Here is a 21,425-nt window from a genome sequence, read left to right on the forward strand (position 1 = left end):
AAGCAGCATATGAACCTCCAGGCAACATTAATTTATTAGAACTGCTTAGAAGTATTCCTTCTTACCTGTTTACCTAGCTGTCTCTGAGGGTAGCACCTAAAGGAGAACACATGAATTGACAAACGCGAGGCTTGGCTCTAAGTTCTGACCTTAAGGAGCATCTAATTCTAAAGAATCACAATGTCCTTATGCTCATAATTGGTTTAAGTTGATGGATCCATTGCTGCAATTTCCTCATTGCATATCACAGTGAGCTCCTATTCTTTCACTCTTAAACGTGACTTTGAACATCAATTTTTAGCTTTTAATGTAAGTTAAATATGTTAGAGAAGTTCTAAAAGAAAAAGGCTGGCAAGATGTCTAACCAACATTAAGCATTCAGTACTTAAAAGATATGTCAAAATATTAATGGAAAAAAGAAAAGTAAAATGTTGAGCTTATTTTGTTACAATACATTTTTAAAATTCATGCTTTTTTCATAATATGCATTTCCATGAAGTTTCCAACTTATTATTTATTGTTGTTGAAACAACATCTTTATTTTATATTACAGTAAAGGCTTAATGCTCCACTACATACAGAGCTCAATGAATAAGACCACAGTTGAGCAGAAAAGCAGGCAATGACTATGAACAATAATGACAAGATGTTCAACTTGACTCATATAAATTTTAATCACAAAATCATTAAAAGCATAATTGTATATAATTCTTAACAATGTGTTTGATAAAGTGTTTAAAACAAAGGCTGACAAAACTTCATATCTCAATGGTCTTCACACTGTTAACTTTTAGTAAATGGCAGAATTGCCTTTAAAATTTGTTTCACAATAAACGTGTTTCCACTTTTCAATTTGCATGCCAAGTATTCAATTTCTTGGGCAAATTCAAACCTCTAAAAAGGATTTCTAGAACAAGTACAGAACCAAACCTGCCATTAAGTTTCTAATGTCCTCAGAATCAACTGCAATAACCAAACCAATAACTGGGAATTCTCAAGCTATGCCACATGCACCGCACACATACCTCTGTCCTTTAATTCCACTGTGAATTTAAGAGTGGGATCCTTACACCCTCCAGAATCAGCTCAAACAATCTCTACTGCATGTTCAACCCCTTACAGCAAAGTTGGGCTGTTAGTCTCTTATCTGTGGATACAGAGACTAGCAGGTGCTACATTAAAATTTTAAAGACCTAAGTTTCTATTGATGTTCATTACTAGCTGGTGGCAATTTATGGGAAAAAGATTACATTAATCACCTTTGCCTCAAAAAAAAAATTTTTTTTGAAAGAGCAACAGAAAAAAGAAGTGAAAGTTTGACTGGTTCACTCCAAAATGGTTGTGAAACTCAGGGCTAGACCAGACCAAAGCCAGGAACCAGGAACTCTATCAAGGCCTTCCACCTGGATGCAGAAAGCACTTCAGCCATCATATACGTTCTTTCCCAGGCACATTAGCAGGAAGCTAATCGAGCATAGCAGGAGAAACCTGAATCAATTTTCCAGAATGGTATACCAGTTCACAAGCACTGGCTTACCCCACAGACTCACAGCACTGGCCCAGACACCTATGGATTTTTTTCACTGCTCCACACATTATTTGGTGAATGGAACATGTTTAATGCCTTTTCTGCGAATTAATGAATAAGTAAAGATGCTTAATGTTAAGTGGTTTATTTTAGATAACTGTCCCAATCCTTAGGGAACAGCAAAGTGAATTTTTACATTTGTTAACCATTTTGAGAGGCAGAAGGACAGAGGGACTGACAAAGCTTCATCCCCTGGATTATTTCCCAAATGTCTACAACAGCCAGAGCTTGGGCCAGGATGTGGAATTACAATTAGGGTTTCCTGTGTGGTTGGGAGGGGCCCAGTTACTTCAGCCATCAATTGCTGCACCCAGGGTCTGCACTGCTGAGAAGCTACAGTCACTCTGTTGTTAGCATTTGTACAAATCCGGTGTTCTCGATGTTACTGCTTCAGAGTTGTGGGTTTAAACGCATTTTTTCAGATACTGGAATACTAGTAATTCTATTTCTTGGTTAGTCATGCAAAATCATGCCTCATCTGAAAAAGTAGGACACACATCAGATTCTTCTGTCATCCATTTTTAATTGGAACACTAAAACATAACTAGACTTTAGAACTTAAAACACTTGAAAGGAATAAGCATGTAGCCCAGTAGTTAAGACTCCCTGTTCCAACATGGAGTGTCTGGGTCTGATCCCTGGCTCCAGTCCCTGGCTATCGGAGCCATGTGCATAGTAAGTCCTCTCTCCCTCTACTTCTAACTCTACCTTTCAATAAATGAAGTAAATCTTCCACACTGCAAACCTTTATCAATTGTACCTTTCACATACATACTGAATTTTGGCCAAATTAACTGATTTCAACTTCTGTAATTATTGGCCTGGTCTAGTATAACTTTAACAAGTGGTGTTCATCGTACTCATTTTTACTATCCATTATAAAGCAGCTAGAAGCAACACACTAGAAAAAAAATTTTTTTAAATGGGATTTGCCTTGGTTCACAGACTTAAAGTAAAAAAGGTTAAAAGCTGGATAAGGCAACCTGTCCATGTAAATGTGCAACAAGGGAAATGTTCTTAGGAGTGCATCAATGTTATTGGTAAAATATCAGATCCAAATAAATGAATTATTCCTTAAATACAAGAGCCTTTCACAACAGCAAATGAAGACACAGAAGTCTGAATAGATGGCATTTTTTTTTTCATTAATTTTTTTTCTAAGGAAATTCTAACATTTACTGTCAACAGACTGCAATGTTTTTCCCCCAAAAATGACCAAAATTATTCTGGACAGATTAATATCCAAAGTAATGCAAGATGTCCACAGGAAATTAAAGCTAACATTCAGAATTTTGTTCAAGTTTAAGTCCTCTTACAACCAACTTTCAACTCGCCCTCAATTTTATTCTACACTCCTACAACAAAGCCATGTTGATCTAAAGGATTTCCAGTAAAACAAACCAAAATGAAAAGTCCTCCAGATCTCAACTCAATTGTTACTAGTTCAGGAGTTGTCTGGCAGGAGGGGATTGCTGTTTTACATTGTTTTGGGCTGAAAAAATAATAAAGCAAAATGATTCAACTGATTTACATGCACTGGTTTAAGTTTCTAAGTAGCTAACCCCCTTCGGTATTCTCAGTGGAAATGTTCTGTACTTGCAATTACAGTGGCCATTTGTGGGTCAGGCCTTTGGACTAGCAGTTCAGATCCTGATTGCCACAGGGAAGTGCTGGGCCTCAGTGCTGGGCTCCACTTCTGACTGCAGCTTCCTGGCAATTCAGACACTGGAAGGCAGCAATGTTGGTTCCAGGGGTCGGGCCCCTTCCTCTTACATGAGTCTCCAGCTTCTTGCTTTAGCCTTCATGGAGCCACTGTGGGCCCCTGGGGACTTAATCAACAATTGGGATTTCCCTGTGTCTGGTTGTCTATATATATATCTGCTTCTCAAATAAACAATTAAAATGCATTAAGTAATAGAATATAATCACTTTAAAATAAAGGCATATGCTCTTTAAACACCTATATTATGTTTAAAGCACTGAATATCAAAGTTACAAAGTTAGCTTCATGTACTATAATTAATCCCTTCAGGTACTCTGCCCACTTTTTAAAAGGTTAGTCATGTCAGTATTGTCAATATTTTGTGTCACTCATTCACAGGTTACAAATCACCACAACGGAATAATATTAAGAACAAAAAATTGTTTCATTTTTAAAATTACACTTAATAGAATGTAAATGACAAAAACATGTAACTTTAAAAGTAAACTTGCAGCTTCGGTGGTGGGTCAACGGACTAATCCACACCTTGCAGTATCAAAGTTCCATATGGGCACTAGGTCTATTCCCACCTGCTCCACTTCTGATCCAGCTTCCCGCTAACGAACTCGGAAAGCAGTGGAAGATGTCTTAAGTCCTTGTGGAAGACCTACAAGAAGCTTCTGGCTCCTGCCTTTGGATCAGCTCAGCTATGGCTGTTGCAGCCATTTGCGGAGTGAACCAGGAAATGCAAAAGCAAGATAAAGAAGAAGGGGCCAGAACTGGGGCATAGCCCCATGATGCCAATATCCTGTATGTGTGCTAATTTGTGTCCCATCTGCCCTACCAGTGACCTGGTAATATGTTTGTGTCCCCTGCACTCATATGGGAACTCCGGCTGAGGCTCCTGGCTGCAGCCTTGCTCAGTACTGGCCACTGCAGCAACATGGGCAGTGAATTAGTGAATGGAAGACTCCTCTGTTTCTCTGTCTCTTTTAGGCTGTCTGTCTGTCTTTGTCTCTCTCTAGCTGTGACTTTCAAAAAAGAAAGAAAGAAAGAAAGAAAGAAAGAAACTGAAGTTTGAATATTATAGGGGTGGCCACTGTAAACAATTGGGTAGGATGCCATTTGAGATTCCTGATATCCCTTCTATTGACGTGGCCAGATTCTAGCTGCCGCACCACCTGGCATCCAGTTTCCTGCTAACTTGCACTCTGAGAGGCAACACATGACTGCCTTGGCACTTGGGTCCTGCTGCCCTATGAGAGACAGAGGTGGAGGTCCTGGCTCCTGGCTGGGCCCTGGCTGCTGTAGGGATGACAGGAGATGGAAGAACTCCCTGTCTTTCTTTTGCTTTCAGATGAATAAAACTTTTACAAGCAAAGAAGGTATTTTTTTTTTGCAAGCTTAACAGAGAAAAGAGATTATGGATTTTAAGCATTTATGTGTCTTAGGATCCAGAAGTAATGTAATACAAACAACAGTAACATACCTACTGTTAAGTGTTTAAGAAACAGGCAAAAATAGCAAAAATCTGAAAATGTTTTAAGGATTGCTGCCGAAGGCATGACTATTAACCATGTGAAGGTTCACTAGCCTTTAGTCAGTGCATATGTCTGTATTCTACTATAGATACATTTGACACACATGCTATGTGACAAAGATCCGCCAAAGATGTGTGTCATTCTTCAAAGAAAACTGCCTAGCGCCAGTCTGAAAAAATGACTAGTCTCATTAACAAAAGTAACCCCTTAATCTAATTTTTCAGTGGTAAGTTTATTTCCTTTCAAATTACATGGTTAAATATATCTTCTTCCAAAACTGGAAGACTTTTACATGTAAGTAAAAGCTACAGAACCAGCTTTTGTACTCTTGTACCTCATTACGATAGATATGAAACTGTAAAAAAAAAAAAAACACAAAAGGGCATCATAATATAATCAAATCTATCCTGATCAAAAATAAAGCAGCTCTAAATTATTCCAGGAGCAAGAGTTAAGGTATGGAAAGCAATCTACAAAATGTTATCAAGAGAATTTTCTGAAAGATTTCATAGATACTAAAACTGAATTCAAAAATGAGAAACTTACTTTTCTTTATAGTTGTTAAGATGAAATTATTTACAATGCCTTAGTGAGGACTTTTTAAGACTCATTTTGAATAACTGGAAATAACTTGTTTAAATTTATAAACTATATTAATGATACAAAAATGCTTGATAATATACTAGTGCACAGTGTTATAAGACACAAATTATTCCCATTAGTTTGCCTAAGTTAAGTCATTTTTAACATATACTAATTGCTAAAAGCTGTAGGGAAAAACAGTGACATTTTTCTATGAGAAATGCAATGCAAAATCTCCAGCAAATTTCCTATTTGATTGGATCTGTTTACATGTTTACATGTTTTGAAATACTCTACCGCACCCAATAAAGTTGTTCAAGTTCTAAGGACAAAACAAAAATTGAATTTTTGCAGGTGGAAAAATGTAGTAATTTCAAAGGCATAGGTTCTTAAATCTAAAAAAAGCATTTCATATTTGAAATAAATTCACAATCTAAATATAAAATATATCTTTGCTTTTAGTTCAATCACAGAATGAATATCTTAATACTTAAAATTTAGAATTTCAAATTAGCCAACATTTTCACAGATATTATTCAAATAATACCTAAAGCTCTATTTCAAAATCAAATATTATGAAAATGATGTTCAATTTCAAATTATAATTCTTCAAAAAATGGGCAATTGTCAGCAGGTAGTTTCCAACCTTGCAATTCTAAGCCTGATAAATTGAGATTTCTGAAGCCAGGCTTGGAGGAAGCCTGGGACTTGCTGACACTAAGGTCCAGTCTTCTTTTTCTTCCACATTAAGAAGCACATTTCTTTGCTGAGGTGGTTTTGGAGGACAGCCTTAGAGATTCTAGTATTAAGAAGGGGTCTGAGCCTGGCGTGATAGCTCAATAGAGTAATCCTTATCCGACATGAGCCTGCATCCAGTTTGGATGCCGGTTCATGTCCTGGCTGCTCTACTTCCCACGTAGCTGCCTGCTTGTGGCCTGGGAAAGCACTAGAGGATGGCCCAAAGTCTTGGGACCTGAAAGAGGCTCCTAGCTTTGGATCCGTTCAGCTCCATCCGCTGCAGCCATTTGGGGAATGAATTAGTGGATGGAAGATCTTTCTCTCTGTCTCTCTTTCTCTGTAAACCTGCCTTTCCAATGAAAATGATTAAATCATTAAAATTAAAAAGGGGAGAAGGGGCTTATTAGACAAAGTACCTTTGTCATCTTCTGTTGTTGAGTTCCAAAGATAAAAAACTAACCAAAGTAATCACAACCAATAGAGAAAAAGCACAAACTTTCTCCCAGCTCTTACTTAACAGCCACAACATTCCCATCACGTCTACTTGCTTTAAAATTCTAGATCTCAAATACATGCATGCAAAAAGTCACCTGGATAAGCTGACAGAAGGCTGCTGGGTCCCACACCCAGAGACTCTGATATGTGGGTCTGTGTCAAACAACATTCCCTTTTACATGCTGCTGCTCCAGGACCAACTTCCAACAGCACTGCAGCACTGCCCTACACAGCCCTGCATCACAGAGTTGGCACAATTTAGCTGCTTTTCTGCTTCTGGACAGTTGTTCCCATCTTACTCCCCATCCCCCATATCTAATTATAAACAACATCTCAATAACCTCTTTGTACACCAGCAGAAATACTTTACAAGCTTTCTCCAGTCCTTGATTTTGCCAACCAAATTCCTAAACCACACCGCCCAGCCACGCCTCCACTCCCAGCAGGTGTTGAGAGCCAGCCTTGTCAACCTTGGCTCAAGCTTTGATTCTTCCTGTTATCAACTAAGGAGAGGGGAAAAGTTCTCATTTTCATTTGCATTTATTTGATTGCCTATGAAAATAAACTTTGTTCTACCTACTTAATATTTACCTATATTTCTTCTGAGTAATCTGTTGCCATTGCTTGACTTTCCCTTTTATTTCCACTGGGCAATTTCTAAACTGTTTATCAGACAATGTATTCTGATATATTTTCTGCAATATAATCTTGTTTGCCATTTAAGTTCCGCATGTTAGTGCTCTTTGATTTAAGGGAATTTGAAAGAGTAAACCAATCTAATCCAATCTATTGATCTTTTCTTTCTGGTATCTTCTATTGCTATTATGCTTAGTAAACTATTCCCAAGCAAAATAAATAACTCACATGCATCGGCTTTTTTTTTGTTTGCAATATTTGCTTCTGTCTTAACTTATTTAATTATAAACATTAGGAAACAACTGATTCTCTTCAAACTATTAGCCAACCTGTCACAAGCACATATAATGTGGCCAACCAAGGGTTAAGAACACAAACACATGATGATCTATTTCTAAATCGTCTATTTGTTCCAACAAAATAGCAGTCAAATTCAATATTAGTTATGATACCACTGATCAATTATTGTAGCTTTACCAGTACATTTTAAAATCTGTAACAGCAAACCTCACCATTATCAAAAGACAGTATTTGGGCTTCAGTTCTCACGACTGTATGATGGATCTGTGCCTGTTTCATCAGCCTGTCTTTATAAGAAATTAACTGACCACATACACATGAACATACGCCAAAACTACAAGAACAAGTTATCATCTCTGATCACAGTATTATTGAGGACTCTTTCAAATGACAATATTTCAAGAAGGGCTTATATTAAAATCAAGAAAAAAATACAACTGAACTATTTGCGAATGAACACTGTCACTCATGTTACTTGAGATGTCTACTGCACTCAGTGCCACGAACACCAATTCATGAGCAGAAAATATTCCTTTGAGCTCATTTGAGCAAAGGGCAAACACAGTACCTGTCTGCTCATCAAAGAAAACAAAACACTCCTTAAAGCCATGTCAAATTTTGGTTTCTTAGAGCTGCAGAAAAGCCACTACATTCATACAGGTATTTTCAAATACATTCCATGTGAATTTTGTTTAGCCTTTTTAGCCATATTCCACAAAGAAAATAGACAGGATTGGAATACTATGTTAGGATCATTTTGTTTCCCATTATGTACATACTGAACACATGGTTTGCATTAAGACAGGAGGCATTCAGGTAACAAAATACTGCTAATCAAGTCTTACATTAGAATAATTGTGAGAGGTCAGCAGTGTGGCACAGCAAGTCAACCTGCTGCCTGGAATGCCAGCATCACATATGTGAACAACGGTTTGAACATTACCCATATGGGAGACCAAGGTAGTCTACGGTTCCTGATTTTAACCTGGCCCAGATCTTTCCATTGTAGTCCTTTTGGGAAATGGACCAACAGACAGAAGGTCTCCATCTCTCTCTCTGTCTCTCCTTCTTGGTCACTATGCCTTTCAGATAAATAAATAATAAATCTTTAAAAAAATAAATCATTCTTATACTGTAGCAAATTTAATACCTGGAAGGTAGTATCATCCACATAACTGTTCAAAGGACCTCAGACAACCTGTATGAAATAATTACATGATTTCACTTACTGTGATCCATCACTGGTTTCCTGTTCACTGTCTTGTGTGGTATCCAAAGAAAAGGCATCTGAGAGCTCACTTGAGTTTGATTCTTGTTCTTCTGTTGGAAGTGCCTGGGATCCCAGGGAGCCACGTGCAAACTCCCTCTCTCTTCTGATCCCTTCTTTATGTTGGTCACTGGTGGTTCGTAAATCTTTCTCAATTTTATCATGGTCCTCTTTGAAAGAAGATTGTTTGGTTTCACTAAGAGATGATTTTCCTGAGATACTGAATAAGTTTCCAAGAAACTGAAAGAAGCTTTCTTTTGGCTGTTTGTCACCTTCTCCTGTTTTGGTATCTGAAGTAGAACTGGAAGAATCATTTGTCTTTTTGGAATCTTCCTGTGTTGAAAGGCCAATTGGTTTCTCAGCATGGTTCCTTTTGTCCTCACTTTGGGAGATCTTTGGAAACAAAATAGAGAATAATAAGCAGCAATTTAAAAAGTAAGACAAATGCTGTATTCCATACTGAGATACATTTATGAACTAGACTTACAGCTTCTGTTTCTTTGAGCAGTCTGCCTAAAATCTACTAAAAGCACCATCAGTATAATTTTCACCAAGCTGTGGAGCAAATGCTGCAGAAGTGTATTGCACAGGTTCTGGACCGGAGTACCTCATCCAGGGTTGATGGAGGTGAGGACATAACTAGAGGGATGCTTCCCGCTACAGGTGCAACCTCTGACAGGGACCTTAAAAAATGACAGTATGACTCCTTCATGTGTGGGTGTGTTCAGGGAGGCAACAGCTTTTAAAACAGCTTCTTATGACTAGATACTCATAGTCATAAGGGTAACGAGAAGGGTAAGGACTAGGTTCACAGAGCTAAGGGACATATCATGGCTTCTTTTACGTTTTCTTCAAGTTGCTCTTTGCTGTAACAGAGCTAATGGTCAGCATTTCACATTCTTGGTACCTCATACACAAACATCTAAACAGATGCATTTCAGCACTGTGTTAATCCCTGAAGCTGTCACATACAGTAAAATGGCTCCTCAAGGAGGCAAGACAGTAACAAGTGCTTCAATCCAGAGAAAAAGCCCATCATGACTCCTTACTAGTAAAACATCAGATCCCCATAATGCACTGACACAAAACATACACAGCCCTGGGCATTCATTCCTCCAGACATCCAATAGTTCCAATGTACATGTCCATTCTACCCACTCATAATTAATGTGGTGATAAGACAAACTCAGATTCATGTGTCCTTTGTGAGAGGAAAAAACTGAGCTGCTCTAGCAGAGTACACTGGTGTTCCACCTCACAGTCCTGAATTCCAGAAAACTTTCAGTTAGTAGGCCAACCCATTTTGCCTTCCTTACTCACATGCTTATGAAAGCAACACATATTCAACAGTTCCTGTTATCTGTCATGCTTATATAAAAAAAAAGCCAAGATATGAGTCATAAAAGATCAGAAACCAAGGAAAAACAACCTTAGGGCACTGTAGGTTCACAGGACAAAGTTTTGTAAGATGCTGATTTTCAAGAAAGCAAGAGCGTCAATTATCATGCTATGTATTCATCTTATTCCATGTTTTAAGCTGAGTTCAAAACAGATTAAAGGTGCATTCCATTAACCACCAATGCAATTTAGCATACGAAAGACTGAGGATCTATTAGCTCAGGAAACTTATTTTAAGCAATTGGTATTTTAAGTTTGTTCCCTCCTGACGTTGTTAGAAGGTATTTTCTAAGTAAACAAAGAGCATGTTCTTATGCCTCATCATAAAGAGGCTCTACATTTTGTGTTCCACCAGCCTCCTCCAGCCCGTGCAAGTCTCACCTTTTCCGGGTTCCAACTGCAATGTGCTCCTTTTAGTCTCTACCTTAGCCAGCCCACCTTGAGCGCCTTAGGTGAGACCATTCCTCACACAAACAGCATTAGCAATCTATCAGTGACATGACAGACTCACTGATTCTTAAAGTTCTTAAACATATGAACGATATATTACTCTTAATTTGTTAGGATTTCCAACTACAACATTTCTCCCTAGGTCAAAAAGGACCACTGTGACATGAATAAAACAATGTTTTCTGTGGATAGTAACTTCACCTTGCATAGCCACTTCAACAGAGTGAACCAGACTGCTCATTAGAATATCATAAACATTAAGATGCTTCAGAGCTTCACAAAGAAGCTTTATAAACTTGGTACAATCATCTAAAAAAAGAAAAATTAAGAAAACAAAAAGATAACACTTGTTGACATCATTAAATTCCTCAAACAAATAATTTCTGATGTAAGTGGTTTTGTTTTCAGTAAATCAATTATTATATTGCACTTGGCATTTCTTTTCAGAACATAACAGATTCTTTTCAGATAGGAGGCAAAAGGAAGCCTTCACATTGAAAATTTTTTAGTTATACATTAATTTAAAAATCACTTGTTTCTCCTGACTCTCAATTCCAAGCTGCTTCACTATTCTAAAGCTGTAAATTTCCCAGAGCATTTGTCTAGTGTCTCAGTTTCAATTAGTCATCAACAAGAACATAGTAAGAAAAATGTTTCTAAATGTATAAACGAAAACTATCAGAAAAGAATATGGCCGTTCAAATTAAACACATAAGATAAACTCCAGTTTTACAGAGTTAAGAGTTTAACTCTGATCTAAAGCAGCTGTCACTCACCCTCAGCCTGGTTAACAATGAAGTTCAGCCTTGACTGGCTCTCACTAGGTGGGGCCTCAATCTACCAGCCAACAGGACTGTGTGCACTGTGCATATGCCACTGCTGAAACACATGTACCTAAGAAGTTTGCATTTTTCCCTTCACACTACAGATCTTACAAAGCAGGACCCTTACCCAAATTCATCCTTGTATTTACTCCTCTTTGTTATGTGTCCAATACAGGGAAATCATTAGGCACACCAATGAATAAAACTCGGTCTCACCCTTCAAGGAGTTAACAGTCCAGCAAAATAATCAACTTAAAAGTAGGTATATAACCCCTTAGATGAAAAGCCACAATACAAAAGCAACAGCAGGAAGAAAAATAGAACTTTACAATGCCATGAAGTTAAATTACATGCTGCTAGATATGATAGTCTTCATACACAGTTACTATACATTCCCTTAAATGAAAAGCTACAAAATAAAATCAGCAACAGGAGGAAAAAAAATTACACCATGAAGTTAAATTACATGCTACTGAATGACTAATGTGTCACTGAATAAATGAAAAACAAACTGAAGAAACTTCTTGAAGAAAATGATGCTACTGAATGATCTATGAGACACTGAAGAATTTAATGAGGAGTGTTTTGAGGAGGTGAAACTAACAAAAAATAAAAATCAAAATCCATGATACAGTTTCTGCTGATCTTTGTTGGTGAAATGTGTCTCCTGAGGGCAACAAATAGATGGGTTTTATTTTTTAGTTCAGTCTACTAATGTATGACGTTTGATTGATGGATTTAAGGCTTTTCATTTAAGGTGATATACAGCACAGTGTGATGGAGACGGTCATATCCAGATGTGAGGAAACAATGCAGAATGCATCTCTATTTCCAAACAAAGATGGACTCCCAATGATGCCGTTTACTATATCTTGACATAGGATGCTGAACTCTCTGCCACTGTCCATGCCCGCAATGATGGACATATGACTGTGTATGAAGAACTATATTACAGTAATGATATAGGGGAACTCAGTGAGGGGGGAGGGAATTGGGAAGGGGATAAGGGTAATCCCAGAGACTACAGAACTGTATCATAAAATGATTATAATGATCATTATAATAAGAAGTAAAATTTTTAAAAATAAAAAAAAAGTAGGTATATAGGCAATTCAGGACCCAATTAACTAGAGTGGGATGTGGAAAAGCTATCACATGGAGGAGGAGGTGATGTAGGTCCTGCTGCTGAAGGGCGAGGAGAGCACCCTAGACGCCAGGTAACACTGAACTTTGATGTTTGTTTACTGAAGCAGGTTAGTGCCTGGAGGACAGAATGCAAGAGCGATAAGATCAATGAAAAGTAGCAGATGAAAATAAGATCTCAGCTGACTGAGTTGCCTAAATTCGAATAATTTGGGGAAATATTTGTATATATATTTTGAATATATATATTTTAGTCAAAATATATATCTATATCTATATATGAATTAGCAAACCATGAAAAAGAGGGAAAGCAATAAAAAACTTAGCTATCAACCAAGCTGAATTTCAGCACCTTGGTGTTACACAAGTTTAAACGCACGGTAAGCAATCAAGTGCACAATGTAAGAATGAAACTTGGCAAGGGACATGGGAGATCGACCACAGGACACTAAGGAAAACAAGACTGACACAGACCCAAGGGCAACAAGATAGAAAAGCAAATACAAAGAAAAGAAGTTAGCAACAAGAATGGTGGAGGCCCAAACCAGAGTAAGATTTTGTTTTTTTCCAGAATCTTGGTCTCTAAAGGTAAACTGTAAAACTTCCAAAAGGGAGCAAAGAATGCCAAATGCCACTGCAAGATCAGGAAAGATGAGGACCTTCCCTCTTCACTGATCTAAGACATCAGGCGCAGTCCTACTTTGGGAACTACTCACTTACTCTGGTCCTGCTTAGAATGTCCTTCTCCCCATAGCTCCTTTGTATTTACTCCTCTCACCGTCTGCAACCTAGCTAGGTCCTCACTTAAAGATCCTGCCTCACTACTTTAGCAAATTGCTCTGCTCTGAAACTGCCTGTTACTCTTCTATTTTCTTTACTCCCACGTACTTGCCAGTAAATGTATAAGCACTAAACACACATACTCCATGAATATTTCATGTTTCTTCTAGAAAGTAAATCCCATTAAGAGCAGGAAGCTTTTTCTGTTTTATTTATTGCAGTATCCTTAGCACAGAGAAACATTTCAATTAATGATGCTCAAGTATTTGTTGGAATAAATGAAGGAAGGAGGCCTATGGAAAATCCCTAGGAATGCAAAAGACACAGTCCCAACAGCCCAGCAGTTCCCGAGTTGAATCCACAATGCCAGCTACTAAGCAGTAAAAAGGATGCAAGGAAGCAGAATCTGTCCCTGGACGGAAGAGAACCCCTGAGAGATTTCCAACTACAGGGAAAGAAAGTGAAAAGATGACATTTGAAGTTCCAAGACAGAAGGTCTACACTTGCTGGAAAGGGAGGTGAGAACTTCTAAGAAAGACAAATAACAACTCCAGAAGGCAAAGCATAAGGTGGTGAGAGAAACAGACCAATATACTCTCCTCCCTAGAGCAAAAGAAAGGCATTATCTTTGAAAGGAGTTAGGGACATTTTTTTTTTTGTTCCAGTCAAGCAGGAAGGGGAGTGACTAAAGCCTGAACAATCCTGGCAATGGAGAAGACAAGGAGAAAAGTCTAACAAGTGGCTCTGAACTCAGCAGACTGGAAGAAAGGAACATGAGCTGAATGGGGCCTCCCCAAAATGAAGACTTTAATTAAGACTGTTTAGGGGAATGCAACCTCCAATCAGGAAGAGACTAGAAGAGACTGAAAGTAGTAGTGTCAAACAGCAGAGTCAGTGTAAACCTTCAAGTATTTGTTCAATAAATGAACAAGATCGTATCATAGGTATTTGCATAACAAGTGAAGAAATACACACAATCCTTGAATTTTGCTGGACCTGCATTCTGTGATGCTGGGATTCTTGCAGATCTTATCAGCATTACGTTGTCACCTCCTCACCGGCCTGTAGCAGGTGGTACTAGGACAGCCAAGTGATTGGCAGAGCACAGTGTCACCAAATAAATAGCCTGAGTGAAAAACAAGGACAGACCAGGGGATTCTTCCTTTACGACCTTGCACACTTGAATTATTCCTCCTTCCTATCCCAGCTCTGCAGAATGCTGTGTCCCCTTCTCCCAGCTCTTTAGCACCCTGACTTCCAATGGCCCCCACTTCCACACCACCTTCCCCTCTGATTAACCCTGGCCCTTGTCCTTATTTCCAATCCCTTCTTCTATAACTCTGAATTTCAGGCACTTGTCAGTGTTCACTCTCTTATTCTCTGTCCTCTGGTTCTTACTGTGTCTCTGTGATTCCCCACAAATGTATATGCCCCACTCTATCCAGCTATCAAATGGCAAGAACTTTAAGACTTCTTTCGTCCTTTGGTCACCCCTCAGCCAATCTCTAGTTTACCTTTTTCATCCAGGTAAGTGAGTCTTCCTTCAGAAATCAACAGGTTACAGGTTACCCACAGACAGAACTCAAGCTGCCAACAAGTCACAATTTCAGCTGGAAATCAGTCTGCAACCCCTGCCCCCTCCCATTTTCCGCAGCAGCCATTTCAACCCTTCCCCACAGCCCTTAAGCCATCTCTTCCGCTGCGGCATTCACTTGCTCTGCACAGGGTTCTGCCTTTCACAGACACCATCTCATGGTCCTGACTTGCTTCTCCTCTGCCTGCAGCACAACAGCACCCTCTGGCCCATTTTCTTTACTTGTCCTCCTAAGAAAAGCAGGAAGGGACCCATCTAGCAAAGCTAATTCCTCCAATGTACAATTCGTAATCCTTGGTGTCTCTTCAGGAGCTTCAGCTGCTCATCTGCCCCCATCACTGGACACAGTGCATGTCCAGAGACTTCTTTTCCCTTAAAATGGAGCTACTAACCCACACCATTTTTTTCCTTTTTCTTCCCTGTCACTCCTTAAGTCATTTTCAACCTAGCTTCCTCCCAAACATGCTCTAATCGTGATCTGAGACATCGTCTCACTTGATAATTAGTGTGACTTGATATTACGTGACATGACTCAAGAAGGTGGCACACACTGAACTTCTTTCTAAAAACCATTATTCCCTTGGGTTTCATAACATTACTCTGGGACTTCAGTGAATTTCCCTCAAGTTTACCTTCAGGTAAACACCCATTGCATAACATGTTCTTCTGATTTCCAGCCCGGACCTGCTTTACCTTCAGGCCCCTCTTATGGGATTTTACCTCCCACAAGTTCAATTAACCAGACGCTTCCCAGATCTGTATCCTCAGCTCAGGCTCCTAAGTTATGAACCTGTATATTTAACTATCAAGAAGACATGACTCTCCACCTCAAACCTTTATTGTAATATCATATCCAATACATCCCCAAAATGAGCCTGAACATGTTGTGTCTCCATTCTTTTTCTATAAGCTATAACAGCCCTGCTTGCTCAAGTCAGACAAGATATAACTCCATAACTCTTCCAAAGACTAGTGTCAATGGTGACCTAACCAGTTTCCTGCTTCCACTCTTATTTTCCCCCCAAAACTATTCCCCAGAAAAAGAGCCAGAGCTATATTGTAGAAGTCAACCCATTCTTGAAACCCTCCAATGAGTGTATTGCCCTCAAGATAAAAATCCAATCTCTCTGGCATGGCATTCAAAGTCCTGATGTTTACAGCCCTTATGGCCATCTCTAACATTATCTCTTGCCATTCACTATGCCTGCAACACCTAATGTAACCATGCGTGTTCTCATGCATTCTCTCCCTATTTCTCTTTGTGTAATCCTATTGCCACTGCTGGAATCAATTATCTTTTGTACCCCTTGTCTGCAGAGTTATCACTACCACTAAAGTTTCCCAGAGTGACAATTGCATATATCTTCCTCCAGTGGTGATCCTTAACATTTAATGTCTTTCCTTTCACCAGAGTGAAGGCAAGCAACTTCATATGCTTTCATCATGAGCAGACCTATTACCTAAATTGTTAACAGTTACTACAATGTGGCATTCCTAAACTACAGCCAGCTGCTGCTTAGAAAGCTCTAATTTGCATTCCATCAAGACATGTGGCTACCATGTACTACTTGGAAAATTGGTCTTAGTCAAAATTATCTCAATTTCTAGGAAAAGACTTCATTATCAATTCTACTACTGCCACCTTAACTTACAATTTAGATGGTACAAAAACTTCAACTGAAAATTGCATTGATACTTTTCATAATAGATTTATATTACAGTGGGTTGTCAGATTAAACTCCATAGCTACATCAGTCATCTTTTGTATGTGTCAGGGGGAAAAATATGGGTGAAAATTGATGGTCTAAGTAAGACAAGCAAGTTACATGACAGTCATAAGTATGGACTGGAAGCAAAAGTTCTTGATGAGTTTAGGAGCAAAGGCAGAAAGACAAATGGTAGAACCATCCCCAGGTGTCAAGAATGAATGTGGATAATTGGGTGGAGTATACAGAAACACAGGGAAGTAAGGATTTATCAAATCTTATAGCCAGTGACATCAGGGATGAAAGGTCCAAAGAATTAGCTCTAAGCTCCCTAAAGCTCAGGAATACATGTTCAACTGGAGCAAGCATGTGGGCTTTGTCACAGGATAAGATCTCTTCTCAGGACAGAGAGGAACAAGAATATAGAACATGGGGAAGAAGTAATTTTTTCCAATTACAGTGTAAGGACTTCTTCAGTAAAGCATGGGACCATGATAAAACACTTTCAATCCTTGGAGGGCTCCTGGGAATCAGTGTCTGAAAGCTGTGGAAGCAAATGTTCTAACAATCTAGACTATCTTCAAGACCCTTCCTGCTCAGTTTCATTTTCATCTGTGTCAGAATGCACCCAAGGAGACAGCTAGGGTAACAAATACCTGTGGGAACCTGTTGAGAAGAGGACCAGTAAGAGGAGGCAAAGGGCCCCTTGCCCAGAGTGCATGTTGCCCCCAGTGAGCCTTAGAAATGTTTTCGTGCTTTCCTTGACTAAAGGTGAAAATCTGATCTCCCTAGCCAGCTAACCAAGGGCAGACAGTGCTCATTATCAATTCCCCATTTCAACAGTGCTTTGACCAAAGCACTTGTTAGCTTTCCTTGAACTCCCTGCTTACACATGTGACCCAAGTTTGAGTTGTATTTAAGCTATTTTGCTGAATTTATAAAAACCGGAACCCTGGAAAACAAACTTTGTCAGTTTCCATCAAAGTACTGTCCTACTCATCCACTTGCAGTCACTCCCCTCCCAAGTTTCTGCAAGGTAATCTGCAAGGTCAACAGAGGTTAACACATCTGGTTCTCCATTTTACTTCAGCATAGGACCATTCCAAGTTGAAACAAACTGAAGCTGCTGGTCAACACATTCAATAACCAAGAATGAATCCAGGCCACAGACTAGCACCAGCTATACTCGTAGGCCTGCTCATCTGGCAAACATAGTGACACACTGTGCAATCTCTATTTCATGAAAGCATCCAGTCACTGTAGAAGCAATCAAAGGCAAAGGTTTTCACTTCTACCTGAAGTTCAATATTATGTGCCTTCTTAGTTGCCTTGTCTTCAAATGTTGTTCAGAATACATCACCATTCACAAGCAAATATTCATTTCTAAGTTTTAGTGAGACTTTATATGGGAAGAAGGCAACTATTTTGCTGGGTACTTTGTGTCAGGAAATGTACAGCACATTACATGTATCCTTGGTAGTTCTAAAAACTTCTATGAGGATTCAGCATTGTGATGCGGCATGTTAAGCTGCTGCTTGCCTCCCCATGTATGCCAAGTCAGAGTGCCAGGATAAATCCAAGCTGCTTTCCATCTACTGTGAACGGGAGATGGGAGAGAAGATACAGATGGCGTCCAGGTGCCTGGACCATGGCACCTGCGTGGAGACCCAGAATTTGTTCCTGGCTCCTGGCTTCGAATTGGCTCAGCTCTGGCCTTGTGGTCACTTGAGGAGTGAACCAGCAGATGGAAGATCTTTCTATCCTAATCAGAATGAATCTGATCTGCCTTTTCAACAATAATAAACAAATCTTTTTTTTTTTTTTTAAGCCACCACATTATGATCTCTTTTTTAAACTTAGATTTCTCTGGTTCCAACGTCTGTGTTCTTTCTGTCATCACACATGAAATTTTAAAATTCTTCCAAGGAAGGTTATCTTGGTTGGCAGAAATGAAAACCAGTGGCTGACTGAAAAGCTCCAGGCAGCTCATTCCCACTAGCAAGGCAGTGTGGCTTTAATCTACTGATATTTGCACACGACACTACCTACAAAAAAGCATCCCTGGTCTTTAAAAAGAGAAGTTTAAAAATTTTCATGTTACATTGTAAAGACAGTGCCACTACTATATTTACTACCGAGAAGAAGGAGGAGAAGAAGAAGAAGGGGAGAGAGAGAGAGAGAGAGAGAGAGAGTAGGAGGGGGGGGGAGAGAGAGAGAAAGAAAGGGGGGAGAGAGGAAAAGAGGGAGACACCAAGGATTTATTAAGGCTTTAATTTGTTTTAGAACTAGTTCAATAATTAATTTGTGAGAATAAACTTAATGCACTTAAATTTCATTATTTCATCTCTGGCTAAAAGAGTTTAAACAAGAACTATAAAGAATTAGGAGCTATAGAAAAATCAAAATATGAATTGATACATGACTTTAATATACTAACCTTACTACAAAGTTATACATTCTAACATAGGTGTAAATGTGAAGAACACTTAGTGATCACACTTTTTTTCTTAAGATTTATTTTACTTTTATCACAAAGTCAGATATACAAAGAGGAGGAGAAACAGAGAGGAAGATCTTCCATTCAGTGATTCACTCCAAGTGACCGCAACAGCTGGAACTGTGCTGATCCGAAACCAGGAGTCAGGAACCCACTCCGGGTGCCCCACACAGGTGCAGGGTCCCAAGGCCTTGGGCCGTCCTAGACTGCCTCCCCAAGCCACAAGCAGGGATCTGGATGGGAAGCGAGGCTGCTGAGATTAGAACCAGTGAACATATGGGATCCTGGCGTGCACAAGGCACGGACTTTAGCCGCTAGGCCACCACATCGGGCCCAATCACACTTTTGATAAGATATTCTTGGGCTACTGTTTTTTTATTTCTACATACCAAGTAATAAACAGTGTCAGAACAAAGAAAATAAACCTTAGTCATTATAATACTAATCGACCTAAAATTAAGTGTAATGAATGACAAATATTAGGTATTAACATCTGATTTTTCTTTGAATTTATTTCCTTATCCAGAGGAACAAAAGAGAAATATATCAACTGCTGCCTATGAAAAGATGCCAGAAGCTTCATAAAAGTTGTACAATTAATTATGGCTACCAACCCTTAAGTGAGACCAGTTCTAGATTCTATATAAAGCAGATGCCAAACTATGGAGAATATGCCAAATGATCATCAATTTTCAGGGCCTGAGCTGGGGAATTTATAACCTGTGCTCGAGATGTAATCATTTTATTTGGCTCATGATTCATTTCTGAGAAGACTTAATTCCTTTTATGCTGTAGGACTTTCAGTTTTAATAGGATTTCTTTTTGATAAATGCACTTTATGAATGAAGCTTATAACTTTGCAGCACGAACAGGAAGAGTTATGGCTGCAGAACGGCCTCAGAATTCCTTTTTTCCTCTCGCTAGCAGGGTGAGCTCTGCCAAGTGAATCATCTGAGAGTCCCTTTCATCAACCATAGAAAGGGGATAAAAAAAAAAATCTGGTCAACATCACAGACAGGTCACATATCTCAATTTCTTCTCTTGCACAAAGCACTGTTAAATGATACTATGAATTTCTGAGGTTATATGCACATAGAAGAAGAGAACAGAGATAGCAAAAGAAATTTCCGAAAAAGGTAGGGAAGCACACACGGAGAGATGGGAACTGAGCAGAAGCAGCTTCCACCTGCGTGTCTGTAAAGGGGGTCCCTGGCCTGAAGCAAACAACCCTGAAGGCAATGGAGAGCGCAGCACCTGCAGACTTCAGGTATCACTTCAGGCAGTGGGAGACTTGGTATCACAAGGAAAGGTACATTGGGCCTGGCATGATGGCTCAGTGGCTATATGCTTGTTTTGCAAGCACTGGGGACCCCATTTGGGCGTTAGTTCATGTACTGGCTACTCCACTTCCCATCTAGTTCCCTACTTGTGGCCTGGGAATACGGGAGAGGATGGCCCACTGCCCTGAAACCCTGCACCCATGGGGCACACCGGAAGAAGCTCCTGGCATCAGATAGACTCAGCTCGGCCACTGCAGTCACCTGGGGAGTTTAATAAGCAGATGAAAGATCTTTCTCCTTCTCTCTGTAACTCTGCCTTTCCAATTAAAAAAACACAAGTCTTTAAAAATAAACAAAAAAGCAAGCAAACAAAAACAAGTAAAGGTTTGCTGGCTTGCCTGAAGATCCCTGTGAAGCTGTTGGCCCTGGGGTTCTTGTCTCATCCTAACATGCCACCACCACTTCTCAAAAAAATGTTCACATGTTAGAATCAAAGAACGTCTCTGAAAATACTGAAATGTTTGGGCAACCTCAATATGGGATATGAAAGGGGAATCTTCATGGATATGTCTGGAACACAGATAACTAACACTGAAAGTCAAGGGGGTATGCCAGGTAGACACATAGGAGCTAAAAGATGAAGGTTTTGGACTCAAAGACATCACTTTGGAGGATGCAGTGAAAGGTGCCAAGGACTCAGAGGAGCACCTACATGAAAAATCACTTAGCCAGATGAGAATCGGTGAAGGAAACAGAAGAAAAAAATAATACTACAAAAGCAAAGGAGAAGCAAAGAAAATTTCTAAGGAGAGCACAACTTGGAAAATCAAATGTTCCAGTTGGCTTTATAAGCACAAAGGCCACTGAATGTCAAAAGAGGTCACTGGTGATTTTAAGTACACTG

General features: G+C 39.3%; 1 protein-coding gene across 1 annotated transcript in view; it reads right to left on the reverse strand.

The window, feature by feature from the left end:
* The window catches only part of CRYBG3 (crystallin beta-gamma domain containing 3), a 118,577-nt gene that overhangs the window by 67,714 nt on the left and 29,438 nt on the right, over positions 1-21,425 (reverse strand). The window contains exon 3 of the mRNA XM_040980602.1: positions 8,812-9,242. Coding sequence (XP_040836536.1) covers positions 8,812-9,242 — 431 coding nt within the window. The remainder of the gene's footprint in view (positions 1-8,811; positions 9,243-21,425) is intronic.

This window comes from Ochotona curzoniae, unplaced genomic scaffold, assembly GCF_017591425.1.
Source record: "Ochotona curzoniae isolate NIBS_2020 unplaced genomic scaffold, NIBS_Ocur_1.0 contig_3498, whole genome shotgun sequence".
Taxonomy (NCBI): Eukaryota; Metazoa; Chordata; class Mammalia; order Lagomorpha; family Ochotonidae; genus Ochotona; species Ochotona curzoniae.